Source organism: Lethenteron reissneri, chromosome 48 (assembly GCF_015708825.2).
Source record: "Lethenteron reissneri isolate LAM-NWPU_2019-01 chromosome 48, ASM1570882v1, whole genome shotgun sequence".
NCBI lineage: Eukaryota > Metazoa > Chordata > Hyperoartia > Petromyzontiformes > Petromyzontidae > Lethenteron > Lethenteron reissneri.
Genome location: NC_083826.1, coordinates 6,668,770 through 6,687,894, shown reverse-complemented (window position 1 = coordinate 6,687,894; position 19,125 = coordinate 6,668,770). Strand labels below are relative to the sequence as shown.

The window sequence follows — 19,125 nt, the reverse complement described above, 5'->3', positions numbered from 1 at the left end:
TTAGAGAGGCGTAGCGCCGTTGTTTTAAAAGCCATTGTACTCACCGCAGAGAACTGTAGCGACACGACCGCCACTCTACGATAGCTGGCGGAAAACTGTGCCACACTGCCCTCCCGCATGGCCTTGTGGGAGCCTCGGTACCGACAAAGTTATTTTAGCTTTTCTTCAAGTTTCCTCATCACCGATGACGTACGTGTACATCATCGGAACGGAATCGGAAGATGCGTATGTTAAGTGTGCACGTGCACAGAGGAGGTCACGGTTCAGCTCAGCCAATTGCTGTCTTGCCCCACTGCTGGCGAAAGGGCCTCCCGTAGAGGGAGCTCGAGATGACATTTGGTCGACTCTTTCACGCCGACCAATCATGTTGAAAGTGGTGGGAGTGCAAAGACAAAGGTTCCCCTTATAGCCTGAACAGGTTTTTGGCGCAAGTGCTGTTAGCGAGTACTTTACGACACCACACCACACGCGACCGGCCAATAGACAAACTGTGCACATGTGCAGACGCATCGCAGTTATTCGACCGGTGCAAACGAAACGCTTCTGTTGTGCACTGTTGCCCATCGTAGAAATGTCAGTCGCACGGAGCCTTTCGCGTTACAAAGGGTCCGCCACACTCTGCGCCATGCTCTGTCACGACAACGTATGTGACTTTGCCAACGTTACTCAGCCGCCTCTGCCCTTAATCTTGGCACGCACTTGGTGTTGCACATTTGGCTTCGGCCTCGCGCCAGATATGGTGATCCAATTTCAAAATTAATATTGATCGACGAAATTAAATGGAATGCCTCTCATCCGCATCTTACGTCAACCCAATACCAAATCCATAACAGAAGCCAAATGAAATTGTAAATCGTTTTGCCCGTGATGGATTTCTGTAAAGAGGCGAATGTTCAAAATATATTTGTATAATTTTTTTTCTTTCAGCTCTGTGTTTATCATTGTACAGCTACTTTGGATGACATCTCATTCTCTAAGTCCCCGTTTTAATCAGGGCCCTGGCTATGTTTCTGGATCTCATCTCTGCACAAATATCAAGGCTGGGATCCTGAAACCAGCGAACTATTCTTCTTTAGTCGTGGCACCTGGATTCTGTGTCTAAGTACATATTATATATTTCCCTGATTCCGATTTAAAGCTTTCGTGACTGCAGGGATTCATCTTCTTGGTTCTTTTGGTAAAGTCACGTAGAATGGAAACAATAAAAGTAATAAAATAAAACATTATTATTTTATTATGTTTTATTTTATTATTTTTATTGTTGCCATTATAAAACATAATATTAATTATTTAATTATGTTTTATTTTATTATTTTATTGTTTCCATTCTACGTGACTTTACCGAAAGAACCAAGAAGATATTTCCCTGATGTTTAGCTAATGGTAACAGGAAGGGAAACCCTTATTTTTCTACGTATATTTTGTGTCATTATTTTCTAAAATGTATCCTTGATTGTGCTGCTTACGGCACCGTGTCTTGGGATGAAGTCTCCTATCCTGATCTCTCCTTCAGACCAGTGCTTCCCTTCACATTAGAGAATAGTTCATGGAAGCAGGTATCACATAACTACCTCTGAGGTCAATACAAGTGACCTCCACTTGACACAGTCGAGGGCGCAGCACGTTACCCCACCCGCTTCGCCACCTGACGGTAATGGCGTTCATCTCGTCACGGACAAAGTAGTATTTGAAATGGTCAGAGTTGGACCCAAATTTAATGTAACTAGAATTCTGGCGGCCTAAGGCCACCTTATTCTAGCTCCTGCAGAGGGCTTCTCAGCACTTCTCAACCGTCGCCCCCACTGATGTCCTCTTCCCCCCCCCCGCCCCGATGTGTGCAGATACTACTGACTGTATTGTATGTAGGGTGTGTAGGACAATATGCATACAAAATATTTATTTTAGGGGGAGTGCGGAGTGAAAAGCCCTGTTGGATAAACTTTTTACCCCCACATCTGGGTGGGGGGGGGGGTCCACTTTCTATAACTTTTTGATTCAGGCCCTCTGCAAGGCTCTTGTGATTTTGTTGACGGACAAACGGAACGCCGGGCTTTCATAATAGATGGTTTAGTTGTGTCCTCATCGGGGACCAGCCTGAGACCATCACTTGAGAACCCACTTCATTCGCAGGCAGCTGACCTGATGTGAACTCATGGCCTCGGCAATGCCAGCTCGGCACTCTGACCAAAAAAGGAACATTTTTTTTGTTTAAATGTATTCGGAGATATGCTTCATAAAAAAAACGACAGGACACATCTATACTCTTTGGTTCTTTCGGTATAGTTAAGTAGGTATAAAATAAATCACGATGTTTCGATCGCAACACAAGCGACCGCCATCAGGTGGAACAGATACAGCAGGGAAGTTATCCTGCTGCAGATACAGCAGGAAAGTTATCCTGCTGTATCTGAGAGTTCGAAAGAACCAAAGACTATGGATTCCTGCAGTCACGAAAGCTTCAAATCAAGATAGGACACATCTATTAATTTATTATTTCAACCTTCGGTGTTAACAGAAGCTCAGCTCTCATATAGGCTGAGCTTCTGTTAAGACCTGATCATGCCGGCTGTTTTCTCCATTGAAACGTCTTTTAAAATTATCAACATTCCTATTTGCTGAAAACCCAAATCGATTGGCATATTTACCGAGGTGACAATTTATTATGATTGGCTCTGTCGGACTGGCAGAGGTGTTTGTCTGAAAACTTCCATTATACCCACACGACCTCAGCCAAAAGTAACTAATTGTGAATAATAACATTGGCTGTAAAACCCTACGCATAAGACATCATCCGCCATTGTCTGTACACTGTTGGATGTTGCCATCCCTTGTGCTCTTGAGATGCCACGATTTTTCTCACTCCCGCACTTGCACTGATCTCTGGTTCTCGTCTGCTCTGGCGCATTCTACCATTCCGTCACCAGTCTCTCATCCCGTCGGCCTTCATCCCTTCTCGCAATGTGTCCTACCCATTCGCTTATCTCACCAATCGAAATTGTGTCGCATATGATTTTACATTCCAGGGTCGAAATTTGCCAAATTGTATAATCGCGCTCAATTGGGAATATGCTGTGCATTCATTGTCCCCCCTTCTAGCAGGCTAATGCCCCAGGTCACTCTTGCAAGTGACTCATCATGGTCTCTTTTCTCTCTCACCTGGTGAGACAAAATAGATTTAAAACTTGAGCTTAAAACTATATGATGTGGCAGCTCGCTCGCACAAAGAGTGGAGCAGAATTTTCACAAATTGGTTGTTTAGATTCTCTTGAATGGGGTGGCAGCGTAACACATTTGTTTGAGTCCTATGGAGCGGACGTGTGCATTTTACCCTTGCTCTCTTACCCACATAAACTCCGTTGAATTGTTATTTTACTTGATTTTAACTGAAGTAATAAAATGAGTTCAAGCTGCAGTGTTCAACGTCAACTGTTTTGACTGCCAAGTGGGTCAGCGAACCGATTGAACGGTTTGCATGAAAACATTTAGTTCTATTTCTGGGCTACCAGCTGAAGTATTCAGATGTTAAAGTCGCCATGGGTGGATTTGTGAGATGCCTGCCAGAGAGAGCAAAGTGTTTTTTTTATGTAGAATACGGACAGAGCAGACATTTCAATCATCAAAGTAGCCAAGCCACAATGAGCACCTTGACGAAATGCCATGCATAACAGAGTAGAGTTATTGCCAATTATGTTAGAGGATGTATTTTAATGCATTAATGCTTATTGAAATTACATTTTTGAACTTTATAGAAATTGAAAATACATGCATGGAAATACTACTTTGAAGGCAATTCTTTTTTTAGTGGAGGTTTTATATGGATTAATGGAGAACGTTTCCCAACTATAAAATACGAGCGCTAAATAGAAGTGCAGTCCTGCAATTGCTTGCTCATGCCACTGCAGGGCCTCCTCTAAAGAGATTTGCTAGAGAGTCTGTCTGGAGGATATTTGGCCTACTCATCCACGCTGGCAAGAATTTTGAAAAAGTGGGAGTACTCACAACAAACTCCACCACACGTCACCTGCCGATGGACTGACTGTGGTGTGCCCATTTGTACTCCTGGGTGGGCAGAGGTAGGGAGGTTTTAAGAAACTAGCCCCGTAGTTTCAACTGCTCCGTGTAGTTTATGCACTTGCATCCATGTCATTTTGGTAAAGTCACGTAGGTGAAAAATAACAAGAAAAAATGTTTTTGTTATTTTTTGTTTTCACCTACGTGACTTTACCGAAAAAAAAAACGAAGAGTATGGATCCTTGCAGTTACGAAAACTTCAAATGTAGAATCTATGTCATTGTATATGAGATTAATAAAAAAAAAGATATATATACCACAAATATAACAATCGGGCTTGAGAACTCAATTTTTTAAAATCCAAATTTTTACATTTACTTTAGATTTATCTAAAAAAGGTCACTTCACAGCAAATGATGTCACATTCAGTGTTTATTTCAGCAAAGGTGGCGGTCACGTGACATCGGATGACCTCGCCCTTGTTGGCACAAACACACGCTAAATTGTCACAAAATGATCTAATAAATCGGCAAATCTCAACAACAAAAGATCCAAATTTGCCTTAAAAACATAATTTCATTGCAAATATTTACATCCAAAACATATTCCTTCTAGATCAAAGGTCAGAGCCATCGATGCTACCACGACGTGCAGCGACCTCCAAGAACTGCCAAAATAAAAGTCTCCTAACCATCATCTGCCCTTAAATCTCCTTTCCTTTTGGTCGTCAGACTCATGTAGACCACTCCTGTGCATGTGTCGGTGACCGTCCACATATAGTAGTAGGTTTTTACCCTTTCAACTGGTACAAAAACTGACACCTTTTTACAAGGCATATTGTTTGCAATAACCACAACACAAGCAGTCAAAATGCAAATAAAAATAAATAACTCTGATGATGATAATGATATGCACTGTCCTTGAAGTTGATTGGTCCACACCCGAGACAGCTTTTCTTAGAGCCTAGTCTCCATTGGTGTTGAACCAGATAACGCCAAAAGGCGTACAACTCAAAGACAGCGCACAATCAGAGTATTGAGAGCTCGGGGTAAGCAATTACACTATGAGACCTCCTTTACCAGTGGCAAAATATAGTAATAGGTTTTTACCCTTTCAACTGGTACAAAAACTGACACCTTTATACAAGGCATCATGTTTGCAATAACCACAACACAAGCAGTCAAAATGCAAACAAAAAGAAACAACTCTGATGATAATGATATCATCATATATTCTTTAGGTGGGATGCAATCTGCTTGTTTCTCCAAACTGCACACTCACTCACTCAGCCCCTTAGGGGGATCACATTGGGAAGCTAACAGTGTCCTGTACTGACCACTGCTGATACCATGTATAAACCCTGCCAAATGATTAACGCCTGCTAAAGTGAGTGTTAATTCCGCTCAGAAGTGGGAAAGATATATTCGCAACAGTTGCTATCTTTTGTACACTTCATTGTTCTATCTCCTCGGTTAGACGTCCTCCCAGACCAGTTCCATTCCTTGGCTGCCGCTCTTTTTACTCTGTTATTATTCTCCGTTGTCGGCTGTCATCCCTCTTGTTGTGTCGTGTCCTGCCCCAAGCGCACTTCCTTTTCTTTCACTGAGCTGAGCCGATGTTAACAGTGGTCACGATGTAATTCACCTGTTCATATGTTTGTTGTTCTCTGAATTAATGTTATGTTTGATAGAAATCAAGCTGACAGATGCCATACAGATTGGCAGTGGGAAAGCTACTTCTTGTGTCCATAAATGAGTCTAGGTATCTTAGGCCTGGTGTTCAAGAAAATCGACCCAGGTGGCTCAACAACAGAGCGAGCGGCTCGCAGATCGGAAGGTTGCAAGCTTAAATCCTGGTTCGAGAGTTGACGCGGGACCCATCATACCTCCGGGGGCTAAACAACGTGTACCACTTTGTGGAGCAGTCAGCGGTGGTTGTGACCAACGCTGATACTCGTCCTCGCCGTATGAATTTGGAGATTTCCACCACCAGGCTCGGGATCGTAAACAGAAGAGCAATCGCCTCAAATGCTCATCTGAGCTGGAAATCACTTTTGACTTTGGTGTTCAAAACTCAGGGCTCCACCCGACTGTTTCAATCAACCGAACGTGGCCAGCATGTCTGCTCCGGGCAGGGTCTCACACTCACCTGGACCACCCATGCTTTTAGATTGACGTAACCAGCACCGGCCATGCCCATATGGGTTTCATCTTAACAGGGATATTTATTGTGTATTCATGGGGCACATATCAACCACCTCTCCCACCCGCTCCCCCACCCTAACGTCTACTTTATTGCGAACACATATTGGGACAGTCTCAATTGTGGGCGGGGGGGGCGGGGTGGAATTAAGAAAAAGCTGTGAAGTTATCCTGTCAAAGTGTGACTTCTTTTTTCCTTGCTCAGTGAAATAAAATAATTTATAAAACATTTGTTTATGGAATTAATTGAGCCAAGGTGTATATTTTACGTATTTGGTTTTTTTTTACACGGATATAAAAAAAAATCTAAGTGAGAAACCAGAGCATTGTTTTTGATTTGTTATTACTAGGATACAAATACCATCATTGATCGCAGGTGTTATTTAGTGATATGGCATATTTAAGTGAAAGCAGAAAGAGCAATATGTTACCAAACAAAGGCGCGCCTTTGTCCGGGAGCTTTGGGTTTTGTTTTAACATTGCCATACTATTATATTATGTTCAGAGGGAAGGTTGCTGTGGATGGACATATTCAAATTAAATCCATGCTGTGCTCCTGTGGTCCAAGCCCTCATTTTGACTGCCCCCCCCCTCTCCATCCACCCGCAACGTCTTGACACCCGAGCTCAACGCAGAGATGAGAAACATCGAATTGCGCACATTCACCGCCGGGTGCTAGCAGTCTCGCGATCCAGAGGCCGACCGCCGGTTCGATTTTAACCTCGTGGCGGTGGCAGTTGAAGCGATGGGGAGAACGCCTTAAGTTCTCGCGGCCTCTGTCCACCCAGCAGTGACAGCGGTTGCACTGCAGTTGATCGGCAGGTCGCTCTGTGGTCGAGTAAAAACCTGGGTGCTCCTGCCGCTGTCGAGACAATTCGCCGACATGGAAGAATAGGCCAAAATCAACCTTCAAGTGCATGACCCTCACATTTGTGTTTTCCGTTTAGGTTAAGCCATGTTCAAGCTGAGCCGTGCAGCCAATCTGGACGACTGGTCTGACCGGCAAGCTGTCCGCTGATTGGCCAGTAGGAAGGAAACAAGAGGATGGATTCCATCTAGATTTGAAGTTTTCGTGACTGCAGGGATCCATACTCTTTGGTTCTTTCGGTAAAGTCACGTAGGTATAAAACAAAATAAATGAAATCACGACGTTTCGGGCGCAACACAAGCGTCCGTCATCAGGTTGTTACAGGCAGCCCTTTTGCCCGCCTCAGCAGTTGTTTTGTGCTGTGGTTGTCTCACCTGATCACGGACGCTTGTGTTGCGCCCGAAACGTCGTGATTTAATTTATTTAGTTTTATATCTACGTGACTTTACCGAAAGAACCAAAGAGTAAGGATGGATTCCAATTTGTTCAACAAACATTGAAAGTTGCTGTAAGGTAGCGGAGGGGTGCGCGAGATATAACCTATGCATGGCTATTGTGCTGTCCCATATGTCACCACTTATTCGATGTGCGTACATCACGGACATGACACGCTGCACAACCGCTGTCTCTTGCGAGGTTGCGGTGGTTGTTCCCCTTCTCACGGCTCCACTCCCCGGACACGTGTTGCGTGCCAGGCCAGGTTGGCCTACCACGATTTGGGATTAACCCCTCGGTTGACTGGTGGCAGCTTCAGAATGAGGCCTTCTACTTGCGATCGCGATGTGAATTCACCAGCTCGAGTGCCATGCGCGCGTCTGCTCAGCTTCAAGCGTGTGGGATGCGGGCTGTGCAAAGACCACCTCGTTGGCTTGGATACGTCCACTCGGCATCGTTGCTACGTGGTGCCGACGTTTTTACGACAGGAATTGGTCATGAGCACACACATGTCCGGCCAGCCTCTTCACCTTACTGAGCATGAGACTTTGTCCATCCTTGCAGAGTCGCTATTTTTTGGCCTGGCATGACAGACCGATGTGCATTGATGAGCTACGACTCGTCCACGAATGCGCTGAATTCGAACGGTTGCTGTTCGAATGCAGCACGGTGGGCCCTCCCAGTGGCTCAGCGGTAAGCGAGGTTCTCAGCGGAGGAACCAGTCGCGAAGAGTCGCCTAAATGGCGAGCCGCCCGCTGATTGGCCAGTAGTTTTCAAATTGAAAAAGGTGGGTGAATTCAAATGCATTCAAAGTTTGCTGGAAAGGGATCGAGGTGGGGCAGGGGCGATATATCATGGAATTGTGGCCTGTTGCAAGGGGCTATTGAATCAAGCTCCCCTATGCGTAGTCTGTGTGCCTAATAAACTCACCCGTGGAAGGCACTATACGCACGTGCACTGGGTACTCATTTTTTTGCGTTCCCAGGGGCCTCGCCGACTCCTGGCATGGCCTTGATGCCAAAAGTCGTGCGCAGTCATTTGCTTTGTCATCGGTGGGCGCCACTTGTAATATCGGTCGTAGACAGCAGGGAGAGCTGGAGCACCAATTGAGCACATCTTGTGGCTAACACAGCACAGTTGGGGGGGGGGGGGTGATGTGTTTCATAACATGCGTGTGGACATCTCCTGTGTCACTCCACTGCTGGATGATGGCCTCCCCGCGTCGTGTGTGGGTCGGCAAAGTTATTTCACAATAACTTTGACGGGTGGCTTCACCCCCTGTCGCCTGCTGCCGGGGTTTGGCTTTGACATGTGGCTGCGCTGTATTCACTCCAGTAGCTGAATGAATCAGTCGTTTCGTGGAAACGTTTATTGACGGCGAGCTAATTTTACAAAGTCTAAAAAAAACACTTGGAATCTGTCACTGTTGCCTTTCAGTAGAGAAGAAGCGGAGAGAAAGTCCCTGTCACTTTCAAATAAACTGTGGGTCACGCGGCAAAATGAAGGATACACACGCAGACGACACATGTTACTAAATATATCGCGTACGCTTAAGTGGTATTAAGTGAGTGTTATTAATCAAAATGAAAAACCAAGGGGCTTTTCCAAACCAATCAGACGTGCCGTACCAAACTATTATCGTTTATCTTTTGAAAGTGTGATTGATTGGTCCATAAAGTGTACATGATCATGATTACTCTTGCAGCTGTATTCTTGCCGTCTATCAATGAACAAAGGGCATTGGAGGATGAGAGGGGGGTGGCGTCTTCGGAATATCCTTTAAGGGAAGTGCAGAGGAGATAATGAATGTTTTATATATTTATTTGTAAAAGATTAATTACAAGAAATAATTCAGTCGTGTTCGTCCATTGAAACAATTACGGCTTTTATTTACGAGAATAAAACCCCGAGTGCATCATGCGGCGGCATTTAACATTTAAAATTGCATTATGTACGAGCCGGAATTTGGGGCATGGCGTTGAAAGCAGTGCCGGATGATCCTAGTAGCACAAGTAGCTACATATATAGTAGCTACACGTGTAGTAGCTGCACGTGCAGTAGTAGTAGCTACTACACGTGTAGTAGCTACTACACGTGTAGTAGCTACATATGTAGTAGCTACGGGCCCCGCAATTTCAAGGGCCCCGTGCTAAATGCTTTCAAGCTATCAATTCCGGTTCAGTGATTCTGCACTTGCTCTATTACTATAGTACTATACCGCCTTCAACTTTTATGAACGACTGGTTGTTTAAGGTTAGCGATTTGTCGTTTTATCTTGCTGTATAGAAAGTGAAAAAAATGCAATTAACTTTACTGTGCAAGTAAAAAAATTATGTTTTTAATATTTGTGTTATTGTTTTAATTTGGGGCACCTTTATAACATATGCTACAGGCCCCACTCTAGCTTAGAAGATGTCGGAAAGAAATATACAATGTGAAGGGACCTTGTGCTTTTGTTTTTGCTCCCCATAAGTATAGTTTTCTTACACTGATAATAATGATAATGACTATGCTAATATTTACCGAGGAAAAGCCTTGCCCAATCTCAAGACGCCTTTATTTTCAGGTGGGTCCTTGCGTTACTGAGTTCGTTCGGCCAATTCTATTAATCACACTTTGGCTACGTATGGGGAGGAAACCAGAGTTCAAAGATAAAACCCGCCGTGTATAATCGAGGATCCTGTATACATGGTATATACAAACAATCGAGCACTTTGTCATCTCAAGTCAAGCGCACACGTTTTGTTAATTGTGCTCTCAAAAAAGGGGGCTCACGTTCACCTGCTATTGAACACTGTTGCCAAAGGCGTCTGGGTCTTGACTGTCTTTATTGAACGCACTTGGTTCGTTGCGTCTGCAAGGGCCAGTTGTTTTCCACCATCATTGGGTCATCAGTAGTTTTGTGCGTGTGCTTTTATTCTATTATTCTGGGGGTGAGGTAGAGTGGCGTGGTGCCAGATGCTGTTAAAGGGAAGCACGTGCGATAAAAGACCTGCATGTCATGTTGTCTGCCCGTGCCAGTCCCAATCTTGCAACAATAAAGGCACTGAAAAGCAGAATTTTTTTAAAAATAAATCTTTCGCATGCGTAGGCAACGTGAGCAGATGTACCCCTTCAACGTCTGCTGTATTGTTATATCATCACAGTAGAGCCCCCCCCCCCCAGAGCTGACGTTATGTAAAGCGCAGTGGCTGGGTGGCTTACGGTGATGTAAGTGGGGGGTGTAACGAATTCCATATGCCCAAACCTGGACTTTTCAATCCAGAAGTGTCTATTCACTTCTGGATGGTACCACCTAAGTTAAGGTAGCAATAATTTCCGAGTACTAATTTATTTATATCGTAAATAAGAGCTAATGATGTGATGAACCCCACTCACTCGAAGTGGTTATCACATAATTCACTGTTTTTTGGCCGCATAAATAAATTGGAGCCACTAATGCAATGCCTGACCAGCTGGTACCAACAAGTGAAACATCTGGTCTGGGCTCATGGACTAAAACAAACGTACACGTTTCTCAAATCCCTGTGCCCCTATCTACCCAGCAGTGAAAATGGGCACGGCACGTGTCACACGTGGTATAACAAAGTGTGGGTTACTTCCAGCTCTTCCGAGACTTCTGGCTAAATTGGAAGAGGAGGCCAAATATCCACATCCCCGGCGATTGAATGACTCATCGTGATTGAACGCTGCAGTTTTATTCAACAATTATTTACATTTTGATTTAAAGCTTTCGTGACTGCAGGGATTCATATTCTTGGTTCTTTCGATGAAGTCACGTAGAAGAGAAATAATAAAATAATAAATATATAAAACAATAAAATTCTGTATTTCACACCTCATGATGATTGCTTGTGTTGCAGTCGAAACGTCGTGATAATTTTATTGTTTTATATATTTATATATTTATTTTTTATTTCCCTTCTACGTGACTTTACCGAAAGAACCAAGAACAATAATGATTTGTTTGTTGTCTCACATGTACCATCTCATTTGTGTCGCTTCCTGTTTATTTGTTTCCTTGTCTCACTTGTACAGCTTTGTTCAGTCCATTATCCCGTTGATCACGCAAGTATATCACTTGCACATTTCACCGAGACGTAAATAAGAATGCGCTGGTCGCAGAACAAGTGGGAATTGCAGACATCGACTTTAGTGAGACAAGTTTGTGGGGCTTGGGCTTGACGTAATGCTCCAAGGGATTATGGTCGGTGGATGGGACTGGTGATGGAATGACAATCAATGAAGGGAGCTCGTCATATTGTGTGCTCACTGTGGAGATGGAGCGACGATCAGCTCACGAGATTGTGTGGGACGGCGATGATATGGGAACGCCATCATCCAGCAGTGGGTAGATTTTGAAAGGTTTTGTGATAGGCACCTTCTAAGTGCAGATTATTATTATCATGAGGATTATCTTATTCGGCGTTCAAGAACTAACCGACGCTGATGGATGATTTTATTTTTAAACTGTATTTGCCTTGAATTGTAAATGTAACTTGTTTATCAATTATGCATCTGTTTATTATTTTAATCTTTAATGGCCAAGTTCCATTAAGGGTGCACAGAGTGCGATTACATCGTTACTTTCGATGTCTCTGTGGGTGTAGACTTCTCTGGATGTCGGTGCCAAACTGAAACGGGGGTCGTCAATGTTAGGATGATTGGGCTGAAAACCTCAAAGAGCTTTACAATCGGCCCACATCCTTAATTGAACACCCCGGCAATTTTCCTACTGAATCGTGGTTCTTTGGTTTGGTTCGCTTCACAGATGTTCCACTGGCCACAGATGTCCTACTGGCCACAAACGTCCTACTTGATATCTGTGGCCAGGTCGCTCCCGACTGGACATTTGTGAAAAAGAGCTTAATAGCTCATCGGATTCCTCCAGTATAAATTAATAGTCTGATTCTGATTCTCTCTCGGCCAATACTTTATTTATTTTACTTATGTATCCAGGAAAGCCCACACATAATCGTATAACTCTCTTTTAGGATGGTCCTGCCACATTGGGTTTGTTATTTTAAGATATTTTTAGCCAATTGATGATAAGCGTTTACACAAGTGGGAGGAAGCCGGAGTGCCCGGAGAAAACACACACACACAAGCACGCGCGAGAGGGGGGACAACACTCAATGCCTTTATATATGGATACACGTGGCAATTATGTTGTGTGTTGGAGAGCCAAGCCACAACATTTACAATCTGAGCACGACGTTTCTCCAGTCATGAAGCTAGTTGTAATTACTGGCGAAACGTCGTACTCAGATTGTAAATGTTGTGGCTTGGCTCTCCAACACACCGGTGTGCTGTACTAGTATACTACACTATACACTACTATACACTACACTATACACTACACTACTATACACTACACTATACACTACACATTAGTGCTGTACTAGTGACGAATTGTCAAGTTCTGTTTACTTGACAACCCTTACTAGTTGGCTGTGTCGGGTGGTGACGGGTTTTAACGACACATTTATTTACGCGATCTAACCCCAAAAACCTCTATTATGGATTTAGAGACATGCTTTTAGAGAATTTGTCCGCTATACATTTCCAAATGCTAAGCTACTTCATTGAGTATTCATTTGTGGCCAGGTCACTTCTGAAAAAGAGCTATATAGCTTAGTGGGTCTTACCTGGTCAAATAAAAATAGTTGATAGTTTGGTTTATAAGATCCAGAGTTTATTTTGAGGCGTACCTTTTACTTTCTCGCGTCACGTCAAATGTGTCATGGCTGTTCGCGACCGACATTTAACTTAGCAATCTTTGAAATACGTAATCAACCAGGCTATGCGTTAATTGTGTGTTGACCGACCCTCTGTGTTGTATTACATTACATTTCGATATTTTACTAGGTTATTGAATTTTAGTTTGTCCTTCTCCTGATTTTCAGACTTGCTTGCCGTGTCGTCGCACTTGCAGAACCTTGTTTTTTGACCACTCATTGATATGCAAATGTTTTCTCTAACCCCCTCCCTCTCTCTGCCTCCTCCCCCCTCTGTCTGTTTAAGGCCACCCCACAGAGATGATCACCCCTCTCTGTTACCTGTGTTGCTCCCTCTATGTATCTTGGTGATATCTGTCTGCTAATATGTCTGTCTATAGTTTTCTGGTTAGATTTTATGTCGCTATTTCATTATACCTGATGATGATTGCTTGTGTTGCAATCGAAACGTCGTATGCTATTATTTAATTTAATTTATTATTTTATCTTTAGACGTGACTTAACCGAAAGAACCAAATAATAATTCCTGCAGTCACGAAAGTTCTAAAATTAAGATTTATACGTACATAAGTTAAACGCTCGGCATATTGCAAAGTTCTCTACTCCAGTCTTCAGTGGCATTGTCGTTACGTCTCCCTGGCATTACCGTGACAAATGGCACAATCTCACCCAAGCGCAAACTTGCGATGCATTAGTTTTTTTGTTACCTTACACTTAATTACATTTCGTCAAAACATTCAGTAGCTTCGCAGTCACTCGGTAAAAAATATTCTCCGGCGATAAAACTGCCGCCTTAATCTATGATTAGCATCTGTTCTTTCAGGCTTAATCGGAGGAAAATTCTAGGAAATGAATAACAAAGTACAGTAACTGAACTTTTCAATTCCAACTAAAAGTTGAAAGCCTTTATGCATTAGCTCTATCTGTCCATCTGTGTAATGGGGAGGGGGCGAGGGGGGGGGGCACTATTTAATTTGTAAACATGATCGAATACGAGCCACACTTTAGTTGAATGCTGTGCTGATGTTAGGGCAGTGCCCTGTTCAAAATTGGCCTAATTGATGAAACCGTCGCACAAAAAGCAAAATGGACCATTTGCAAGCGTGCTAATTAATTTGTCACCGATAGCTCCTTGATGAACGGCCCATACCGTTGGACCAGTGGTTCTTAACCTTTACTGCAGCCTTGCAGCCCTTTAGTTCTCAAATTGTAAAAAAATTATGTGCAATGTTAATAAATACATAGGGTTTGATGAAACAAAGTAAGTGCCTAATTTGTCTTTTGAAGATTTACCTTTTATAAACGTCTGGGCATATCTCGCACTCCCAGAAAGGGCATCTTGCTCCCCCAGGGGGTTCTTGCACCCCGGGTTAAGAACCACCACTTCATGCTATTCGTTCCTACAGTCTGGTTCGTGCTGCATTTTGGTTGTGTAGTTGAATAATGTTTCTCTGCTAATTATTACACAATTGGGTAAAAAAAAAAAACACGTAGTAACTGTCATCCTCTACTGAGAGACTTAGCAGGACCCTGATGAAAAATAAGCTGATGCTCTCCCGAGTAAACAAACGTTATCGAATTGATTATACACTTCCAAAGACAAACACATGTTGCAAAGCATTACATAATCCACGTATATCCACGTTTTTTTTTCGAACTTAAATTTTATTTTGTGATTTTTTTTTTTGGTTTGTTTTGTTTACGTTGCAGAGAACTACCTGAGCTTCACCGAGGACCTTCTCTCAGGATCCATGTCGCCCTGCGTTGTGATTGGCCGCAACGTCAAATCAGGCCCCCTCCCCGGCGTCTTCACGCTCATCTTTCAGTGCCTGCGTCCCGACACACTTCACAAGTGAGTTCCGCGGGAGACGCTACTTCCGTGCGCTCCTGTGTGCATCACACCTCGTTCGTGTCCCCCCCCGCCCCCCCGAGATAATTCGGTGTAAAACGTGTGCACCGAATTTAATCGGAAATGTTTAAGCGAGGTCAGTTTATTCTGTTTCGCCAGATTAGAACCTGAGGCGCCAGGATGAGTCTCGTTTTCGAGAGTAAACTTGGGGCATTAGTCTGCTGCTCGGGGTAAATGATTGCTATGTTTTATCCCAATTGAGAAATTTGCGGTGTGATTTTTTAATTTTGAAAACACATTCAGCCTGAGGCCCGGCCTTTTCCTGCGTGCTACGTGAGGGGATCTTTAACGTCGTATCATTGTGGTTGTTTCTGCTAGGCCACGTCACCCCTCAATTTGATTGTCCATGGTAAAACCACCAGTGGTGGGAGTTCCACATTTCTGTGGCAGGATAAGTCTATCATACAACTTTTTTTGGTTGAGTTTCTTCAAAACGATATTCATTAAATCCTTTATATTAAGTTCGCTTGCTTGCTTAGGACCGTGCAAATATTTCGGTCGTTTTTTAACCCTACTTCCCGGGATTCCAATCGAGCTGACATTTTGCACACAGACTCGTTGTGCGTGACAATGCATTTTCGTGAAAAATTCCAAAATTTTACACTGTTTAGGGAAATTGTTTTAAATATTTAATTACCAATTGTTTAATGCTGCCAGACAATCATCTGACCCATAGGTGGCAGCCATCGCAAGCCAGAGGACGAGAGGACTCTAGCCGCCCCGATGCCACGCATATAAAGGATTTATAGTGAAAAACTTTGTTTTTACGGGTTAATTTTTTTTTATAATCTGCGAGGGAATTCGATTCCCCGTCATGGCCAACATTAGTGATGAATATTTGAACCGGTCTAGGGCCTTCCCTAGGTTAACCCAGCCTGAAATAATTACCCAATGAAGTGTGTAAACATCCGCATTGGGGAGACAAAGTCGGCTAGGCGTGTTGCTAGCCACCCACCCCCTCGTGTGCCATGTCAACCTTCACAGGTGCCTGCTCACAACAAAAGTCTGATGAATCCTATTTGGGGGATCATTGATTTTTTTTGTATTTAGATACAAAACACTACTTTGCATTCTATTTAAGGAGGGATTAATAAAAAAACATGATCAACCGTGTCCCATTGATGCCAATTATATGAATTCCAATTTGCCTTGGTGCCAAATTGTTGAATTCCATCAGAACTGCTGCCACACGTATAATTGTATTTTACTTTGTGCGCAACTGTGTGAAAAATTACCCTCGTGCAATTCTTTTCACATGTCTAATTAGTTGGAAGACTTTACCGAGATAAGTTTGCCGAATGCATTTTTGTGTAACTTTATTTACTCACAGAGGTGCGTTGGACCCTGATTCACGAAGCGCATTTATTTCGTTGTAGAATTCTTGGCAATAATAATTATGTTGTCGACGTTCGACAGCTTTGTCTTCACCGTAGGGCGTAAACGTAAGAAATATTAATTTGCACTTACACGTACGATTAAACGCACGCATCTTGAGTGAATGAGACAAATTTAATTAACGTCATGCACTCGAACTGGAAACACTACGTTAGGCGCTCTCCGTAAGGCTTCACAAGTCTGGCAACCAAGGGAGATTGAAGACCTGTACGTAAAAATGTTGAACTTCTTTCGCATCGTACGTAGCCAGCCGTGCTAGGTGCTGAGAGCAGTTGGTGGGAGAATCTTAAGGCACGTTTTGGGAAGTCGCGCGTCGACCACGCAGCAGCCGCTGACATCTGGGGTAGAGAGCGTCGGTGAGGTGCGGCGTCGTCAACGGCCGCGGCCCGTGGTGACGTCGCGACCGTGATCTCGATGTCGAATTGCCCGATGATGCTGGATGCAATTACCAGCGAAACGTCGCGCTACTCAAATTGTAAATATTGTGGTTTCACGCTTCAACACACCGGTGGGCTAAAGCAGTAAACTATTGGTCTTTGTCAACGTGACACTTTTTTACTGATTGGCCGTGTCGGGTGGTGGAGGGTTACGACACATTTATAAATAACGCGATCTGAACCCAAAAACGTTGATTATGAATCGATGGTGGCGTCGCCTCTCAGGTTCACCCTGCGCGCCGTGGACAGCACGGGGCGCCGCTCGGAGCCGTCCTCGCTTGTGATGCGCATGCCCTGCGAGGTGGTGGATGACAACAAGGCTGAAGGTACAGCCCCTCCCTCCCTCACCCCGCCCCCCCCCAAATTAAGTAGTGCCACTGTTTAACACGTTTGGGGTGGGATTATGGGTGGGGGGGGGGCTAACGTACTCTGTCGAGGAGTCAAGATTGGTTAAAGTCGCGCTTATTCAACGTCCAAAAACGAATTAAACTTGCTAATTTTTATTCCACCAGGTAAGGCCCCCAATGAGCTGTGTAGTTCTTTTTTCAGAAGCGGCCTGGCCAACAAAGTGGCATATTACATTTATTGCAGTCAAAAATACTCTGAATGTGGAGGGGAAAACCAGAGGACCCGCAGAAAATTCCACTCGACCACGGGGGAGAACACGCAAATTACAAATATATACAGCAGGCTTCAGGGTCGGGATCGAACCCACGACCTCCTGTATACCAGGCGAGGTAGTTAACATCTCCTAGCCACCGTGATGATGATGAGAGAGAGAGACACCACAAACTCCAAATATACAGCAGGCTTCAAGGTCGGGATCGAACCCACGACCTCCTGTGGACCAGGCGAGGTAGTTAACATCTCGCCCGCTCTCGCCTGTAGACGTGGCGGACCGCGTGCACACGCTCTACAACGGCTACACCAGCGGCAAGGAGCAGCTGTCGGCCTACCAGCTACTCATGGAGGTGACGCCCTCCGCCCTGCACCGCGTGCAGCGCCACTACAACAAGCACTACGGCAAGTTCGGAGACTTCGCCTGGCGCACCGAGGACGAGCTGGGACCCCGGTAAGGGCGGTGGCGGTGGTGGTGGTGGACGATCGTGGTGTGTTGATCTAGCATGGTGGAGACAGCGAGAGGTTGGTTGTATCAGCCACTCTATGCAGCCCCTGTAAACCCTCCCTTCCCATGTGACGTGCTCACTACCATCATATCAGCCACTTTGGCTGGGTTGCCATTGAAAAGAGCTTCTTAGTTTCATGGGTGTTGCCTGAAATACACCAAACGGTTTGAGCATACTGCACCATGCTGGTCAGTACGGGTTAGTGAGGGAAAGAGGGAAAGGGGCGTTGGACGTGTGACTAGATGAGATATCACTTGCTATTGAATCTTAGCAGTGGCCGGAAACTCGAACTCAAGTCTCTGGGTTCAAAGTGCAATGCACTCACCACTGCACCACTTCTTCTCGCCCCAGACATGATTTTCTTTTTAAAAGGCAGTGGACGCCGCCTTTAATTTACCATCGTTGGAAACACAGTTATGCTCAGAGCTGCTCTCTGGCCATTATTTACCAGTAATGGGTAATGCCGTTCCACATAACAATGCACTGGGAAATAAAAAATTCCCAAAATATGAATGTTTCTGATCTGAAATATTTTTGGCCTCAGTTAGAGTTCTCAAAACCTATTACGAAGCCCCGGTGTGAAAGAGCATTTCTCCGCTGATGGTATCTGACCCTTTAATGGCAAAAAAAAAGTTGGGGAAAATATTTTTGAAACGCCATTAAGCCTTCACTGTTGCGATTACATATTTTAATAAATGTGATGTATTACATATTAAATAACCATTATATAACTTACTGACTGCCGGGAAATAACTAGCAACTCCCTCTGTTGGTGTTTCCCAAACCTTCGAGGGAATTCGTGCAGTTGCTCACATCCAGGGCTTGAGTGTTACAGCTGAGGTCTTTGTGCCACAGAATTTTTCGAATTTCCACTAATCGGCAAATGTGCCAGATCCGATTGAAGTAACATTGGGGCCATATTTTAGAATTTTGGTTCAAGTAAAATTTTCAACGTTATGCCCTGCGAGCTGTATTTGTGTCCGTTTATTATTGTTCAAAGTTGA

General features: G+C 44.1%; 1 protein-coding gene across 1 annotated transcript in view; it reads left to right on the top strand.

The window, feature by feature from the left end:
* LOC133354672 (astrotactin-2-like) overlaps nucleotides 1-19,125 on the top strand; it is a 484,322-nt gene that overhangs the window by 450,833 nt on the left and 14,364 nt on the right. Inside the window, exons 21-24 of the mRNA XM_061571710.1 lie at nucleotides 8,501-8,538; nucleotides 14,964-15,105; nucleotides 17,220-17,320; nucleotides 17,883-18,066. Coding sequence (XP_061427694.1) covers nucleotides 8,501-8,538; nucleotides 14,964-15,105; nucleotides 17,220-17,320; nucleotides 17,883-18,066 — 465 coding nt within the window. The remainder of the gene's footprint in view (nucleotides 1-8,500; nucleotides 8,539-14,963; nucleotides 15,106-17,219; nucleotides 17,321-17,882; nucleotides 18,067-19,125) is intronic.